At 33.1% G+C, this 15,732-nt stretch overlaps 4 protein-coding genes across 5 annotated transcripts; 2 read left to right on the top strand and 2 right to left on the bottom strand.

Annotated features, from left to right (window-relative positions):
- Nucleotides 1-777: 777 nt before the first annotated feature.
- Nucleotides 778-5,132, bottom strand: LOC106710815 (F-box only protein 21). Of its 2 annotated transcripts, none has more exons than XM_014502986.2 (10): nt 4,739-5,132; nt 4,081-4,209; nt 3,839-3,985; nt 3,578-3,764; nt 3,307-3,492; nt 2,808-3,103; nt 2,523-2,661; nt 2,360-2,449; nt 1,676-1,901; nt 778-1,592 (listed from the first exon to the last, which is right to left on the bottom strand). In XM_014502986.2, exons 1-10 carry the CDS (start codon nt 4,900-4,902, stop codon nt 1,408-1,410), a joined length of 1,749 nt encoding a protein of 582 aa, XP_014358472.2. In that variant the 5' UTR covers nt 4,903-5,132; the 3' UTR covers nt 778-1,407. The 2 variants fall into 2 exon arrangements, with proteins under 2 accessions (XP_014358472.2, XP_014358473.2); XM_014502987.2 differs by having other exon boundaries at nt 779-1,592; nt 1,676-1,895; nt 4,739-5,131.
- Nucleotides 5,133-5,822: 690 nt separating this feature from the next.
- On the top strand, nt 5,823-8,851 carry LOC123720950. Its single transcript, XM_045677779.1, has 5 exons — nt 5,823-6,221; nt 7,213-7,348; nt 7,455-7,540; nt 8,029-8,185; nt 8,513-8,851. Exons 1-5 carry the CDS (start codon nt 6,147-6,149, stop codon nt 8,716-8,718), a joined length of 660 nt encoding a protein of 219 aa, XP_045533735.1. The 5' UTR covers nt 5,823-6,146; the 3' UTR covers nt 8,719-8,851.
- A 206-nt stretch (nt 8,852-9,057) lies between these two features.
- On the bottom strand, nt 9,058-12,495 carry LOC106710816 (hyccin). The gene is made up of 8 exons (XM_014502988.2): nt 12,416-12,495; nt 11,953-12,160; nt 11,491-11,656; nt 11,285-11,379; nt 10,973-11,190; nt 10,655-10,896; nt 10,298-10,414; nt 9,058-9,633 (listed from the first exon to the last, which is right to left on the bottom strand). The coding sequence occupies exons 2-8, from the start codon at nt 12,139-12,141 to the stop codon at nt 9,173-9,175; spliced, it is 1,488 nt and encodes a 495-aa protein (XP_014358474.2). The 5' UTR covers nt 12,142-12,160; nt 12,416-12,495; the 3' UTR covers nt 9,058-9,172.
- A 463-nt stretch (nt 12,496-12,958) lies between these two features.
- Nucleotides 12,959-15,703, top strand: LOC106710725 (Golgi reassembly-stacking protein 2). Its single transcript, XM_014502880.2, has 5 exons — nt 12,959-13,098; nt 13,169-13,453; nt 13,575-13,892; nt 14,500-14,785; nt 15,032-15,703. Exons 1-5 carry the CDS (start codon nt 13,036-13,038, stop codon nt 15,409-15,411), a joined length of 1,332 nt encoding a protein of 443 aa, XP_014358366.2. The 5' UTR covers nt 12,959-13,035; the 3' UTR covers nt 15,412-15,703.
- Nucleotides 15,704-15,732: the final 29 nt, after the last annotated feature.

Here is a 15,732-nt window from a genome sequence, read left to right on the forward strand (position 1 = left end):
ATGCTAATTGAGTACTTAATGTTAACTATACCTTGCAGTAACAAAATGAAGCATGTGCACATTCTTTTACAGGAGTGGTGATCATTTGACACTAATAAATAGCGTATACATTACAGGGATGTAGTATTTTGTACAACAGCATACGTTCAATTAAGATTTTTTGCTATATTTTCTAAAAGTACTTAGTAAAAGTTATATAAAAAGTTTTTTTTTTTTATTATAATCAGATTGAAATTGATCACCATTTCTGGTAATATTTTTGAAATTACATTTATCATTTTCCTGTGGAACGTTGTTAGTTTTTTCAATGATTTCCGATGCCTTATTTAGTAGTGCCATTGCTTTATGTGTTTTTCTAAATAAATGTCAAAACTCCGTCAGATCGAATGTAAATAACGTCTACACATCACTTTGTCCCTATGAAATTGATTTAATGTAATAAGCACTGCAACAGATATAAATAAAGAATATTAATTTCATGTGGTTTTTTATTTATTTAATATAGTCCTCTACAATAAATGGTTTTGAAGAATATCTACTTATAGTGTAACAAACTTTTCTGGCCTGATGGGCATCAGCGAAAAAGTAGCTAGTTTTTTATGCATTTTCATAACAGCGCGCCTCTTGCTGGGCCAGAAAAGTTTATGGGGTCTATAATTTGGGAGGATTTTGTAGGTAACTTCATTCTTATTAATAAAAAGTGACATAACTATAAGAAGGAAAATAAAATCAATATTGACAATCATATTCATTTACATTTCTATAAGATTTTTTAATTCTTTGAATATCATAATAATTTCTGATTAAACATATAATTATAAATCAACTGTGCAGGTGATATAATCTGTAGAAACTACTTGTTACAGTAGGTTTTGAATGCACTGTCACTCGTATTCGTACATACTGTCATCCCTTTCATTATCTTTGAAAACGACGGAGACTACAATATGTGTAACACAACCCTAATTTAAAAAAATAAAATACCCGACTGACGGCTATAATGTAGCGGATGAATAGCGCCATAATTTGGCTGTCATTTAAAATAATGATTTAAAAAGAACTGAATAATCTGTAATATGTAACTCTTTCTTATTTTAGAATATTCTCGAGAATATAGAAAAAAATGATTTAGCAACGTAAAAAAAAAGTTATGGCGTGTAAAATTCGAACTTGTTTTTTTCTAATTTAGTTTTATTTATTACATCCATTGTATGTGTTTTGTGCTGATGTAAGATATCCTATGACACTACGGAGAAGACGAATCGAATGAATCGTCGAAATCGGTTCAATAGTTTAGTCACAATTACGTACATAAAAACAAATTTACATACTTACAGCGCGAAAAACATAACGCTCTTGTCAGTCGGGTAGAACAAGTGTCACAGCCATTGTATTATATTGCAACATTTAATAATTTTCAATTGTCATACAACGCTTTCGGTGCTCCTCGATGATCGGCCCTTCTTCTGGATATTCTTTCTTCTTTTCTTCATTCATAACATAGCAAAAGCCGTCAAAATGACTAAATTCTTTGCTAATCAAATCCTCCAAATGGAGCAAACGGTTTGGACGATTAACGGGCACCAGATTTTCTAAAACAAGAACACAAAATTCAGTGTCTAATAAGTGTAACATAAAGTATGTATAAATATACCTTAGCAAGACGGGTACTCACCCTGTGCCACATATCGTTCGGTTTGATCGTTAGCCACAACATTGTAGTAGGGCTGTTCGAAGCCGGTGGTCTGGCCATCGTTAGTGAGGCGCGTGCGCCATTCCGCGTTGCAGCTCAGCTCCCAGCCATGGATGATGCACAGGTACTCCAGGTCCTTGTGGCTGCACACCATGCCCACCGCATACTGTACTGTGGCATCATGCTGCTTTGCCTCCGATATCTTTACCTTGAACAAGTTATCGTTGTAATATCTCGTCTTCCAAGGATACTTCCTCCTATTGTACTTTAACTGCACCAGGCTAGTCAAATATCTATGTGTTCTTAACTAAACAAGTGATGTGGTAATTCTATGTCCATTTCTCAAGGACTGATTGTAAATCAAAATTTGCAATTTATAAAAAACTAGACACCTAAATAAAAAAAGACATGGAAGCAATGTGACGTTTAAACACATTAAATTAGGGTATTTAAAATAAGAAACCCTTTCGGCTTACCGATAAATCGGTCCAACGGGTCAAATTTACACATTATAAATATATTCATATAAATTGAAGAATAGATTTTTTCGTCTTAATTTAGGAAAAGTCTCGACTAAAACGATGATTGACAGATAGATCTGGAGGACGAAAACATGTTGCGTGACCACACATCGTGAGATAAAGAGTTATGCAAGACTGTACTTACAGCTTTGTTCTGAAATTTACCAAGTGGGCGATTCATCCGTATTTTCACGTGAACCAATGAGAGAATGATTGCCAGTTCCCTCTCAGATAGCTGAAAATAGTTAGTAAGTTTAGTAACAGAATCAAATTTATCTATCAACTAGCTTGACCAACAATTTGCTTACATTCTTAATATCGAGAGTTGAATTCAACGAAATCAAATCAATATCACCAGAGAAGAATTGATAAAATATGTCGTATGCACTGGGCGTGGTGTAAGTACCACCGAGGAATCCCAGCAGATCTGCCGCGTTAGCTGACGCCCTGAAATATTTAATACTAAATAATTATCATACTAAATAAATTAACCAATGGGGAACGATCGAGAAAATAAAGATTTCTGAAATACAGCATTCAGTTTGACCACATTATTCCATTTTACACAGTTGAGGTAGAAATGTGAAACTTACCAATTTTGCATGGGCCCCAGGCTCTTAACGAAGCAGGCGTGCAGGCTATGCAGCAGAGCATCCGCGCTGTACTTGAAGCGGGAGCTGACATAGGGACAGCGGTGATTGGCTTCCAGCTCTCCCGTCAGGATCTGTATCTTGTATATGGTGGGCTGGCGCGGGTTGTCATAGCAACGCCACTCCAGGAACAAATGGTTCACGAACACGATCAGCTCGCACTCGGCGCCGCATCGGCTGGCTATCGCTTGGTAAATAGCGTACACTGCGATTTGATTCCCCACTTTATTGTTCAACACCTGTAAATGTACATTTTTTACAATAAATAGTTATTCTAAAAAAATCATATAATTTGGAAGAATGGTCCCTATCTTAAAAAATTAAAAAGTAACAGTAAAAAATTTTAACTCAGCCTTTCAATGCAATTTGTTCTTGCCAGTAATTTTTTTCTGTGATAAGGGTATACAGTAATGGTTTACCAAAAAATTGCTTAAATGACTACCTTTACTACATCAAGGGTATCCAAGTTTGCTGAAGTTGTCATAGTCATACGGTTCTGATTGAACAAGACAGTGGAAACAGCAGAGAAAATTTGAGCTGGAGTGTATTCATTATCAGTACTGCCCGTCAGTTCATCCTGATGGGTATTTTTCAAATATACTTTAACTTTATCCGCCCAAATCTGCAACTGAATTTAAATTTCATTTACATACAACAGTTGAAAAAAAACAGATAGTTTGACAATAATTTTGAAAGGCTAAATTAATACAAACTTTGTTTTCAACATCATCAAAAAAGTGAAAGTTCTCATTATCAATCCACTGCACAATGAAATTGAGAACAATTTCCGGAGGAGTTTCTTGAATCATCTGACTTTTTATCCATTTCACAGTAAGATAACAGTGTATTATATGACTGAGTACACATTTTGCATAATGCATTTCAGTTAATGTATACGGTCTGTAAAGAAAGATTTTTTTTTTTTAAGAAGTATAATGAGAGGAAATTTTAATTGAATTACTAAGTTTACTTACTTTGCTGTATCATACTGAACCATGTTTTTATAACCAGTTCTGATTATGTTGTGCAGTATGGAAATGGTATAATAATAGCCAAGGTTATTTGTAGATGAAACTTTGAAGAAATGAACAACATCTTTAAGAGAAAATTGACCAACTTTCCTAAAATTACACAAAGCCTTATGTAGTTAAATTAACATCTTAATAACTTCTATTTAGTTAATCAATAATAAATTAAACCACCAATATTTACTAACCAGTAATGTCTTGGAGACAATTCCAATAACTCTTTATAAATGCTTTGTTTTTGAAGCAAAAATGTTTTTAACTCATTTAGCCAAATACCACTGCCGTACTGGTCGGCAACTTCAAAGACACATGGCAACCTGTAATATTTATTGGCATTTCAATACTTTATGGCTCTCTTTGCAAATTTACCACCTTTGACAAACTTTAGAAATAAATATGTATTATAACTTTTAAGTTAAATAACACGAAAATGTACCAAACCATAATAACACCTTTGTTTGATTTTAATTTGCCATAAATAAATACTGAAGGTTTGCAGTAGGGTAAGCCCCATAGTTTACAGAATGCATAAATCATGATGCAAGTTTGATAATTATTCCAAATTAGAGATAATATAGGTCATAATAATGGATAATGTATGTGAATATAAACAGATCTAAATATAACTTATATAAGAAAATCTATAATGGTACTTTTGTATAGTAAATATCAATATATTGATTCATTGTTCAAATGACAAAAAACACATTTAGTTTATAAACGTTTATAGGTTGATCGTAAGAATTAACGTCGAAGACATCAAACAGAACGTTGCTGTAATGTATCTCAAACATAAAAACATGTCTGATAGCATTCAAATAAGAATTCTTATCTTAATCAACTTACTCTCTTTTGAATTTATATGCCCAAAAGCTCTGATTACTCTTCACCAAATCATGAAAGTGCCTACATGTAGCACTAAAATTAATAGCATCTCGAATATCATTATATTTTAACACTATAAATATAAGTTCATCGGGTAAAGTGAATATTGTAATTGGGTTCTCCATAATTTTATTCTTATTGCACTTATTTATGTTGAGAATATGTATTGTATGTTGTTTTAATAAGCAATCACATTACACGAACAATGAATACGAATCTGTATCATTTTTCCATAACAAACAACTATAGAAATGTCACCAAATAATAACAAGATAACTAGTAGCGAAAGACAACTACAGAATGCAAAATCGATATTTGTCAGAACTCAAGTAGTACCATATGACAGGTATTGCGCAGTTGCAAGGCGCAGGTACAGTTCAAACAATTTTTTTTGATGAGCTTATGCGCGCTTTGAGCCACTACATTTATTTAGAGAAAACGTAAATTAATACACATATTATTAGTTTTAAGGTTTCTTTTTATTAATCTTTTTATTTTTGATGTAAACAAAAGTCAAACATGTAACGAAACAAGCATCGATGTAGCTCGCGTTCACATTGTTGTCAAAATTTTCATGGGAATCATGCTATTCGTTCGTCGAAATAATTATACAAAAATGAAGCGTCGTTCTACTTTTTATTTCTCAAAAAAAAAAAACATTAGATTAAAATAAATAGTGTTTATGTATAAATGTTGAGCCACTGGAAACAACGCAACATTAACGCACAACATAAATTTAAAATTTCCTGTGGCAAATTGAAGTCTAAATGTAATTGATTGATATAATATGCCCCTTATTGGGCATTGCATAATGCGCATTATCATTGTGTCCGACTGTACTGTCATGCGATAAGAGCGTATACTTAATACATGCGTAGAATCTCGCGCCAGCGATTGGAAGCTCCGTCGAGAAAATTGAGTTCTGCGCAGTTTCTTCAAATTTATTGAGTTCGTTAAGATATAGAGCAGGGGCAGAGGATGGATGGAAGAACTGTGGAGTTTTGTGACCTTGGGCGAGTAATAGAGGCATCATAAAAGTTCAAGGACGAAGCTTTACTTACATTTCACTTTCTTAACAAAGGGTTTTAAACCGACAACGTTATGTGTAGGTACCTTAACTAAGTCGCGTCGCCACCATCACTTATTATTAAGCCCCACCCCTCAAAACCTATCATACTGTTATGATAAAGTTTTATGCTTTAACACGCAAGCATTGTATTGCAATCAATGTGTAATAGATAATAATAGCTTTGTGATCGTTACACGATAGTCAACACGAAGCTCTGTAAAAAAAGTCTAAAACATTGTCAACATTTTAGTTACGATTTATGAAACACTTTGATTTCATTGTAGTTTTGTTTTAAACCAAATGGCTCTGGTGTATAGCTGTTGTTTTTGGTTTTCACTTAGATTAGGTGGCATAATAATTGCACTATATTCAATAGTACGTAACATAAATTCACAAAATTTTTTAATTATAAAAGGTATACGACATGTACCCCGTAAGGTTCTGTGTTGGGCGTTGAAAAACGAGTGCCTGAGAAGTACATACGATTTGTGAGTGAGAGTGTTACGTCAGGTCCGAAGCCGTTCAGTGTGACAGTTGGCTTACATGAGGGATATACTTTAAATCCTTACCTGTTCAGCCTATTCGCCTATGACACAGTCCTTGTTGGGGAATAGGCACTTGAGGTCCAGAGTAGACTGGAGAGATGGCGGGATAAATTGGAGAGAGCTGGATTGAAGATAAGCAGAACTAAAACGGAATAATTATTTTGCGACTTCAGAGGCTAATCCAGTTTTAACCCCATTGCGTCCCCATGTGATGACATTACCTCGACTAATTTATCCAAAACGAAGGCGATATTGATCGTAACGGGAGAAATAGAATAATAGTGGGACGGTTGTAATGGCGACAGGTCACGGAGTTAATCTGACCCAAAAATTCCCCGTAAAATGAAGTGGAAATTTTAAAATTCCATCATAAGACTGGTCATGATGTATATGGATCCGAATGTAGAGTTCTTGTGGCGGAAATGCGAATGTAAAAATGGATGTGTGGGGTAATACGAATGTATTAGATACGAAATGGGTAAATTAGAGGACGTCTGAAATTAGCACTAATGGTACAGAAATTAAAAAGTAACAGGTTAGCGTGGTATGGGCATGTTATGAGGAGGGAAGAACTGCATGTGACAAGGAGACCTTTAGTTATGAATGTGGAGGGGTACATCGATAGGGGTAGGCCTAGGGAAAGATGGTTGGATTGCGTGAATTAGGACAAGATTAAGAATGGAGTGACGATTGATATGACGGAAGATCTGGAGGAAGAAAACCTAGTGCGTCGACCTACACGAGTGGTATAAGGAAAGGGAAATTAAAAAACTATAAAACATAAAACAAATGGAATAAAACTGACTTTCGTTTACTTACAGATACAAGCCTTCATTGTTTTAACTATTAGTTGTTTTGGATATTCGAACCCTAAGAATGTAGAAGAAAAAATAACTATTTTGGTGAATGATTTGAATTTGATATTTACAAAAGAGTTTGTTAATAATTTACGGAGCGGTAATTTTCATATTGTTATTATTAAAACAGCGATTTTTATTCAAATGATACCTAGTAAATAGTTAAGAACATAGCACAGATTAAATTAATTACTTTTTATTTTCAGATCCAACAAAAACTCTTGGTTTTGTCATAGTGTTAACATGCATCTACATAATTATTTGTATGTTGTATGTTTATGGAGCGTATAAGGTACCCATTGTCCTTATGTAAGGAATCTGAATTACGATCGGTTAATAATTCCTTGCGCCGGGAAATATTAGAAAATCGTGTATTCATCATATTCGATACAAAAGTTTTACAGCAATCGTAAATGCTGCTTACATGCTACAGAATTAAATTCTTTACTATTTCTTCTTTATGCGCTTTTATCGTAAAAGTCATGCCAGTAGAGTAGGACAGTAGCGTTCAATGTCAACGCTGGCATAATGTAAACACTAACTGGCGCCAGTGAGCCGAAGCAATCCTTGCCAAGCCAGGGCTACTGTTCTACTGTACTGACATAATGTAAACCAGGCGTAAATCATAAACTGCCTTTACATCGCTTTGTCCTTTTGCCCCTGGGCAGTCCAAAAAGGTGGTAGAGAATCCACAACGTTTAAAATTGTATGATTCGGTTTTTAAGCTGGTGTATCAATTATTGATAAATTTTAAATAATTATTAATGTTGACAATTTCAGTGCAATAATATACTAATGATGCCGTACATCGTAGTAGAGTTGGTTCGTCTCATTGCGCTTACAGTTTTGATTATAACACTCCTATTAACGCTGAAAAAAAACACAATGGACATTGGTCTTCTCATTGGAGCTAGTGTACTCGGAGGTTTTATACTGTGTAAGCATTACGCTGTTATATTTTACCAGCAGTAATATTGTTTCGTTGTGAATTCAATGTCAGTGCAGTGATATAAACTTCTGAACAATGCAATGTTTTCTATAAATTCACAGTTAAACAAGAACCAATTAGTGACAACAATTGATCCAAGTTCAATTGTAAACCGTTGTAGAGGACGTTGTTAACGAACGTTATCTTTTCCCATAAAGAGTAGTATCAAATTTAATTATAGACCGACGAAGATATCTGAATCGGTGGACTTAAGTCAAATTAAATTATGATAGCACACTAGCGCCCCTATATAATGATATTGTTTTAATATTTCAGTGGGCATGTTTTACCTTTGGGTTTGTGCAGCAAATCTGCCAATAGTTATAAACGAAAAGGAACACGACGAATACGTTGCTACTATTACGAAGTTGGAAGAACTTTTACAAGAAAAAAAACCAAGGACTTTGATAGGCTTTGATTACGTTCCCTGGTCTAATTACAATGAAGCAATTTATAATCAAAATATTCATCGTTTTAAATAAGGAAAATGAAAAGAAATTAATAATTTTGCAATTGTATTCTTTTAGGTGTGTATTCTTTGATTTTTTAAGTGTGTTTTTCATCTAATCTCTACTGGCATTTCTTAGCACGGAACTTTTTCATCCAATTTCTTATTGGTAGAAAAATTTCTTAATAAAATATTTTTATTCATTAAATGAGATTTAATATACGCAAAATAGAATTTATTTCATAAAACAAATATTGGAATGATACATAATTAAAGTTGGCAGGACACAATTGAATTATTCTTTTAAGTACTACAATAACATTCAACCAGATGAAAATTTAACTACTAAAAGCTTTTATTAAGTAAATATACCAGCAACATAATATTAATAAAAATGTTAAGTTATTTCTAAAACATGAATATATTAACAAACACCACATATACGGTAACTATAAGAGTACATAATACTGAAATGGACAATCTAAGATTTAGACAGAACTGACTTGCATAGCGGCAAAACGAGAAGAGGGAGCTTCCATGTCTAAAGAGTCGGTCGTTCCTTGTGAACGAGTATCCGAGTTGTCTGCACTGTTAAGGACGGACGTCATCGAGATTTCATCCTTAAGACTGTTGTTCGCATCGAAAGAATTATCTAAGCTTTTTTGTTGAGCGTCCACCATGTCACCAGCGCCACTGCCCAACGCATTCCAAATGCCCTTTGAAGAATCTTTACCAGAATTCTTTTTCTCATTTGGTGCGATCGTTTTCTCTTTGCCGTCTTTCGTCTTTTTGCCCAACACAGGAAAGGAACTGAGTTTTGGTTTAGAATTTCGTATGACTCCACCGCGCTGCATGGGCGCGGCATCCGCCTCCGCCTCCTCGGTGATAGAAGACAACATGTCCGCGGATTCTGCGGCCACCGCTTGACCCGGCTGTATTGGAATATCGTCTGCAAGTCAAATTGTAGCAAAGATTATTAATAAAATTACATATTAACATGATAACTCAAGCTTCATGGGTATTACGTATGTATCAAAACATAAGATAAATAGCGCTAAGATGTATAATTATTACAACAATTTTGTTTTTATAAACTCCAATACTATTTAATCACGCATATTCCTAGCCTAGTTCTTTATTCTAGTTGTTTATTGTACTTATACCAAGTATCAAATAATTTCTAAAGCATACCTGAAAATAAAATAAACAAAAAGAACTATAAGGGACTGATCACAAGTTCAGTTACATTTTTTTTCTTATTTCATTAATAAATTTATATAGTTTTTCGATCAGAAACTGAAATAGACAAATGAAAAATAAAACAATTGAGACATATTCATTTACAAACAAAAATGATTATACGAAGAAAAATGTGTCTAACAAACGATTTTTTTTTCTATTTTCAAAAAATAATCTTTTAAATTACCTATTGCTGAAACGAAATTATAATAAACTAAATCAGCTTTACTATTCTGAAACATGCCTTAAAACTATAAAATAGGCCTAGCTGCGGTACTTACACAATATGAAATACTAATCGGCATAAAGGTCAGTTTTCATGATAAAGTACCTAGAGGTGACATTTTTGTAAAAGCAATTAAACATTTTCTTACCTGGCAATTTTTTTGTGCGGAATGAAGCGTTGGTTATCATTGACTTTGACATCGTGACTGTAGTGGTAGCCGGAGAGAGAGCTACGCTGATACCCATTGGACCGTCGCATGGTTGACCTGATGTTTAATATTAATTAAAAAACCGCCAAAGATAATAATTTGATGAATTGAACTATAAAATCAATAATGATTGTCAGTCAAAAAATGTATTAAAATTTTTATTAGTTTATTAACTATTATAGTGTTTGATTAGCTTGAATTCAAATTATAAATATATTTTTTTATTTTTAGGTAATAATAATGAAAAAATACTATAAGATATTTTATAAAAAAATTCAAAATATTTGTATTATTTACCTGATGGACTGTTTTTTAATGAGTTCATGACAGCACTGGTGACCAGCATTACATCAGCAAACAGTTCATATTGCGCTCTCTGATCAATATCTTTAACAGCTTGCAATGCTAATGTATAAAACTCATTGAACATTGCAAAATATGATCCTTCTACCATTTCTAACAGGAAATTAGGTGATACTGGTATCCGAGGAATAGATTTTGAAGCTCCGGGTTTCTTATGAAATCCTTGTGTAACAATTCTGCAGAACAAATGAAATATTATGTACCTTATTTAATTTCTTTCTTAATTTTAAAATAAATTATGACAGCAGTTACCTTGATGCAGCGATACAAAAATGTCTTAGGGCCAATTTAGGTAATAAGCTTAATTGTCTATTATAAATAAAAAGTAAGGCCGCCATGACTTTCAATCTATTCTGTGCATTGATTGTCTCCACTTGAGACAGCGGGCCCCAGCTCACAAGTTTCGTGTTGCATTCCTCCCATCGTCGCAACGCACTCTCTGTTAGGAATTGAGAACCTAAAGATAAGGGCTGGAATAATAATTTAAATATAAATGAAAATAATATTGATGTACCCTATATAGTATTGTTCTTAAAATTTAAAAATGATAAATATATGTCTTACCTCATGATAAATAGACGCTTGAGCTAAAGAGGGCAGCCTAAAAGAAACAACTTTTGGTTTACCACTTTCATCTACTACTTCAAAATTATATAAGCCTGAAATAAAGTTAAATATGATTGTAGGTAAGATATAACAATTTCAAGTTATAAAAATATAAAAGAGAAAGTGTTAAGTTATTTCATATTATAAAAAAGCTTAAAACTCACCAATTAAAAGAGTTTCTATACATCTAGTGTTTTTGCTACTACCTTGTGCTATAGCACTCAAGTAATTAAACATTAAAGTTGGTACAAACTGCAAAGTAAATCTTTGTAACTCTATTTCTTTAGATCTGTAGAAACTGAACAGTTGAACACAAACATTTTCTAAAAGCTGAAAAGAAAATTTGTGAAAATTATTTTATCATTCTCTCATAGGTGAATTTGGTACAAGATGTATTTGTCTTCAGTATCACTCATTCCTATTATACTTTTTTGCAGTCTATCATCAGCTTCCTGTCCTTCTTCCTATGGAAGGTTGGTTCAGTACCAAACATCTCTACTAGCCAACATATCTGATCCTCTTTCGTACAATCTATCCATACTCACAGTCTACTTTAAATATAATTTAAATTCCTATAGTGGCAAAAACATAAATATTTAGTAAGTATAAATAACAATTTAGAGTACCTGTTCATATAATTCATCTTTGTTGCAAGTTTGCACTTCATCCTTGTCTTCACTATATAGCAAGTTAAATATTGCTGTGGCAATCTCATGATTATGTTCATGTTCTGCAGCAAAACTTTTTATTTCATTATCTTGTAGGGACGCGTACTCATTGAGCCATTCTGTGATTAACTGCTTACATTCTGACATTTCGTTATTTATACAGCGACTGAAATAAATAAAATATTAGCATACCAGGGTAGTATTTCACTTTACAAGTCTAAATTAATGTATCTTCAAAAAAAAATCTCAAAGCTCTTTAAGAGTGTGTATTAATTACACTTAATTATAATTGAAGGTAAATAAAACAGTAAAATATTGGATTAGAATGTGTTGAATGTTTGGCAAATTGACATCTATTTTTTACGGATATTAATACTGGGGTGTACAGTAATATACGATTTCATCAAGCTATATTGCTTACATTTTGATTTTTTCCTAAATTTTAATCACAAGCACATAAACAAAATCGATGTTCCAATTTTTATGACCAATTGGTGACAGTGACAGTGACACCTTGACGTTTCTTATTTTTTTAATTACGCGGTATAGACAATGGCAATCACCGTTTACCTCGATGATGCGATAAATTCCTTTATTTATTAAGTGACATTATTAGAGAGTAACATTACTAGGGTTTTCTCAGTTAATAGAGAAGATCTTGCATAGGCCAGATTTAAAAACTACACCATAGTGAATTCCAAAAGAACACAAACTTGTGCTGAGGTTCATCCTCTTTAATCGAGAGGATTTACTGATAAAAGGTAGTAAAACTCTGTGTTTCTGATTAAAATACCTATTGAGAATTTGTATCACTTTTAGGTAATTTCTGCTTGAACATAATTTTGATTAATATTTTCATAAAAAAAATAAAAGGTTTGAATTAAAAGGTTCCTGCTTCGTGCCACGTAATCTTCATACTACGTAGCGAAAAAATGGATATGTCAAAGTCAACATTCGAGATTTGACGACTGTCAATAAAATTCTATAACACCATAATATTTTTAATTATTTATAAAATTCCATATATTTATTTCTTTTACAATGGGTTCATCACAAAGTGCTGAAGTACCTGGAGGTGGTTCAGAAGGTTACCATGTTTTGCGGGTGAGTAGTAATGAAAATATTCAAAGTCGGTTTACGTGATCCAAGTTAGTAATAACACAATATTTTGCAGGTTCAAGACGGTTCTCCAGGTCACCAAGCAAATTTGGAACCATTTTTTGATTTTATTGTAGCAATAGAAAACATAAGACTGGACCAAGACAATGACACTCTCAAAGATTTGTTAAAGAAAAACATTGATAAAACAATTAAAATGCTAGTATACAGCAGTAAAACGCAGTCGGTTAGGGAAGTACAAATCACACCAAGTAATAATTGGGGAGGACAAGGTCTTCTGGGTGTAAGCATTAGGTTTTGTTCCTTTGAAGGTGCTAATGAAAATGTGTGGCATGTTTTGGTAAGTAACTAAAGAAATTAATACTTAAAATGGGAAACAAAACTTTCGTTTAAGCATATAAAGTATTATAGTTATTTTTGTGTTATAGAAATTGTTTTAATATTCAATTTACTGTTTACAGGAAGTCCACCCTACATCTCCAGCTGAAATAGCTGGTCTAAGGCCATTCACAGATTATATAATTGGAGCTGATTCCATAATGCATGAGAGTGAAGATTTGTTTACTTTAATTGAGGCTCATGAAGGAAGAGCCTTGAAGTTGTTTGTGTACAATACATCTGATGACACATGTCGTGAGGTTCACATCACACCCAATCATAATTGGGGTGGTCAGGGTAGCTTGGGATGCGGGATAGGTTATGGTTACTTGCATAGAATTCCAATAAGAAATAGTTCTACTGCACCTAATGAAAATCCATATACTCCATCAACACCAATGGTAAGTAATATTTAAAAAAAAAACTACATAAATTACTAACTCGTGTTGTTTTCAAGGTTGATAAAAAAAGTTTATCAACTATGCATAGTTTGAAAAAAACCTTGCACTTAACTTGAAAATGAATCTTTAGTAAATGTAATGTAATATAAAGCTTCTATTTTGGAATTATTTTATTTATGATATAAATAAAATTGTTATTCTGTCTCTCTTGTTCGATCTCTGATAACTGGATTTATTTTTCTTTTATATTTGTTATTGTTGAAGTCTTTTTACACAGATGTGAGATTAAAGTTTCAAATACAAAATGTCCAATACATTATGTAAGAAAAGTACATAAATCAAGGCTGATTTGAGATAAGAAAATATTTCTTAATGTTTCTATGTATACTACAGACTGTGAAATTCTTTATTGAAACATATACATTTGAATATTATTGTTCTATGTAATATCCATAAAGCACCTTGATTTATCACATGATATAGATTAAGTTTCTATTCTAGTTCTTCAATAGTTTTAAAGATTACATGGATGAATTATATCACAACTTTACTCCTTGAAATGAATAGGAAGAAGTATATACTTATTTGATATTTTTCTCATTTCCAGGTGTCATCACAGAGTGTAAACATTCAACAAAATCTGGCTTCGAATCTGCAAAATCTTAGTATTAATGATGAAAAAGCTCCACTTGTAAGTGGAGCTCAGAGTGCAATATCACAAGAGGGACCTATACAGAACCATCCCCCGCCGCCGTTCTTATCCGGAGTCCCGATGGTCAACCCCGGAGCAAACTATAGTACTTCGGAATATAGTGCTCCTCAACCTGTTATGTCACAACAACCTATTTCACAAGCACAATCTGTTGTCTCAAATATGGCTGCATATTCCAGTAGTAAGTTCATTAATTCATAACCATACCTTTTTAAATATTTTACTTTTGACAAATCTTAAAAAGACAATCTTAAGTTGAAATAAGTTTTTAACTCTGGTCAGTCCTTTATATAGATCCTAATAAGCTTGGCAAGAGAATAGTGACTACATCTGCTCACCCATATATATTAATCATAAAGATTTTTTATTACTTTGATTTTTGTATTAACTTATACATCATTTTATTTTTGTTAATATATTTTTCTAGATTTGGCGGACGCAACGTTGACAAATCTTGGCAGCATACCATCAGTGTCACATATGCAACCTCCGGCTCCGCTGCCCAATCTGCCAGGCATTCCGATGAACCAGCCTCAGCCCTACATACCCATGATGCCGAGCTACACCCAGCCACAAGTCCCCACCACTGTGGCTTATCCGCATGAGACACAACCCCTGGTACCCACATTTGATATGAGTAGTTTTAATCAATCGACGATGCTCCCACCGATGAGCAGCGGCATTCCAGTGGTCACTCCAGTGTCTCTACCCGGCATGCCTTCCATTACAGTGAGCGCGACTCTGCCAGTCTCCACAATGCAAGAAATACATCAACAGCAAACTCAACAACAAGATTTACTATCCTAAAATTGTGTTCATTGCAAATTACGCCTTATTACATTAAGTATAGAGTTCACTTGTTCAATGAATCTATATATTTGTTTTGTTTCTCGATTATTCTACGATGTAATGAATGTTTATCGACGGGAAGGCAACCAAATAAATGACTGTGCTTGAAAAAAAAATGTTTTATTCCACTGTAAACAGTATTTTATTGATTTTTAAAGTTCTTGACTGTTTACTTGCATTTTTGTTAGAATTATGATTATATTTTTTCTTTGTTTGTCTTCCTAGATTATAAGTTTAATTATATAATTATATAATTGCGGTAAATAAAAATGAATTATG

This window comes from Papilio machaon, chromosome 4 (assembly GCF_912999745.1).
Source record: "Papilio machaon chromosome 4, ilPapMach1.1, whole genome shotgun sequence".
In the NCBI taxonomy this organism is placed as follows: Eukaryota; Metazoa; Arthropoda; class Insecta; order Lepidoptera; family Papilionidae; genus Papilio; species Papilio machaon.

What these genes read in the sequence shown, in the direction of transcription:
- LOC106710815 (XM_014502986.2), bottom strand. Translation starts at nt 4,902, where the DNA reads ATGGAGAACCCAATTACAATATTCACTTTACCCGATGAACTTATATTT. An exon ending in GCATATAAATTCAAAAGAGA is followed by an intron (nt 4,210 to 4,738) that starts GTAAGTTGATTA and finishes TAAATATTACAG; the next exon opens with GTTGCCATGTGTCTTTGAAG. An exon ending in TTGTCTCCAAGACATTACTG is followed by an intron (nt 3,986 to 4,080) that starts GTTAGTAAATAT and finishes GTGTAATTTTAG; the next exon opens with GAAAGTTGGTCAATTTTCTC.
- LOC123720950 (XM_045677779.1), top strand. Translation starts at nt 6,147, where the DNA reads ATGGCTCTGGTGTATAGCTGTTGTTTTTGGTTTTCACTTAGATTAGGT. An exon ending in TAATTGCACTATATTCAATA is followed by an intron (nt 6,222 to 7,212) that starts GTACGTAACATA and finishes GTTTACTTACAG; the next exon opens with ATACAAGCCTTCATTGTTTT. An exon ending in ACTCGGAGGTTTTATACTGT is followed by an intron (nt 8,186 to 8,512) that starts GTAAGCATTACG and finishes TTAATATTTCAG; the next exon opens with TGGGCATGTTTTACCTTTGG.
- LOC106710816 (XM_014502988.2), bottom strand. Translation starts at nt 12,141, where the DNA reads ATGTCAGAATGTAAGCAGTTAATCACAGAATGGCTCAATGAGTACGCG. An exon ending in TATAGAAACTCTTTTAATTG is followed by an intron (nt 11,380 to 11,490) that starts GTGAGTTTTAAG and finishes ACTTTATTTCAG; the next exon opens with GCTTATATAATTTTGAAGTA. An exon ending in ATTAAAAAACAGTCCATCAG is followed by an intron (nt 10,415 to 10,654) that starts GTAAATAATACA and finishes ATTAAACATCAG; the next exon opens with GTCAACCATGCGACGGTCCA.
- LOC106710725 (XM_014502880.2), top strand. Translation starts at nt 13,036, where the DNA reads ATGGGTTCATCACAAAGTGCTGAAGTACCTGGAGGTGGTTCAGAAGGT. An exon ending in AAGGTTACCATGTTTTGCGG is followed by an intron (nt 13,099 to 13,168) that starts GTGAGTAGTAAT and finishes AATATTTTGCAG; the next exon opens with GTTCAAGACGGTTCTCCAGG. An exon ending in ATACTCCATCAACACCAATG is followed by an intron (nt 13,893 to 14,499) that starts GTAAGTAATATT and finishes TCTCATTTCCAG; the next exon opens with GTGTCATCACAGAGTGTAAA.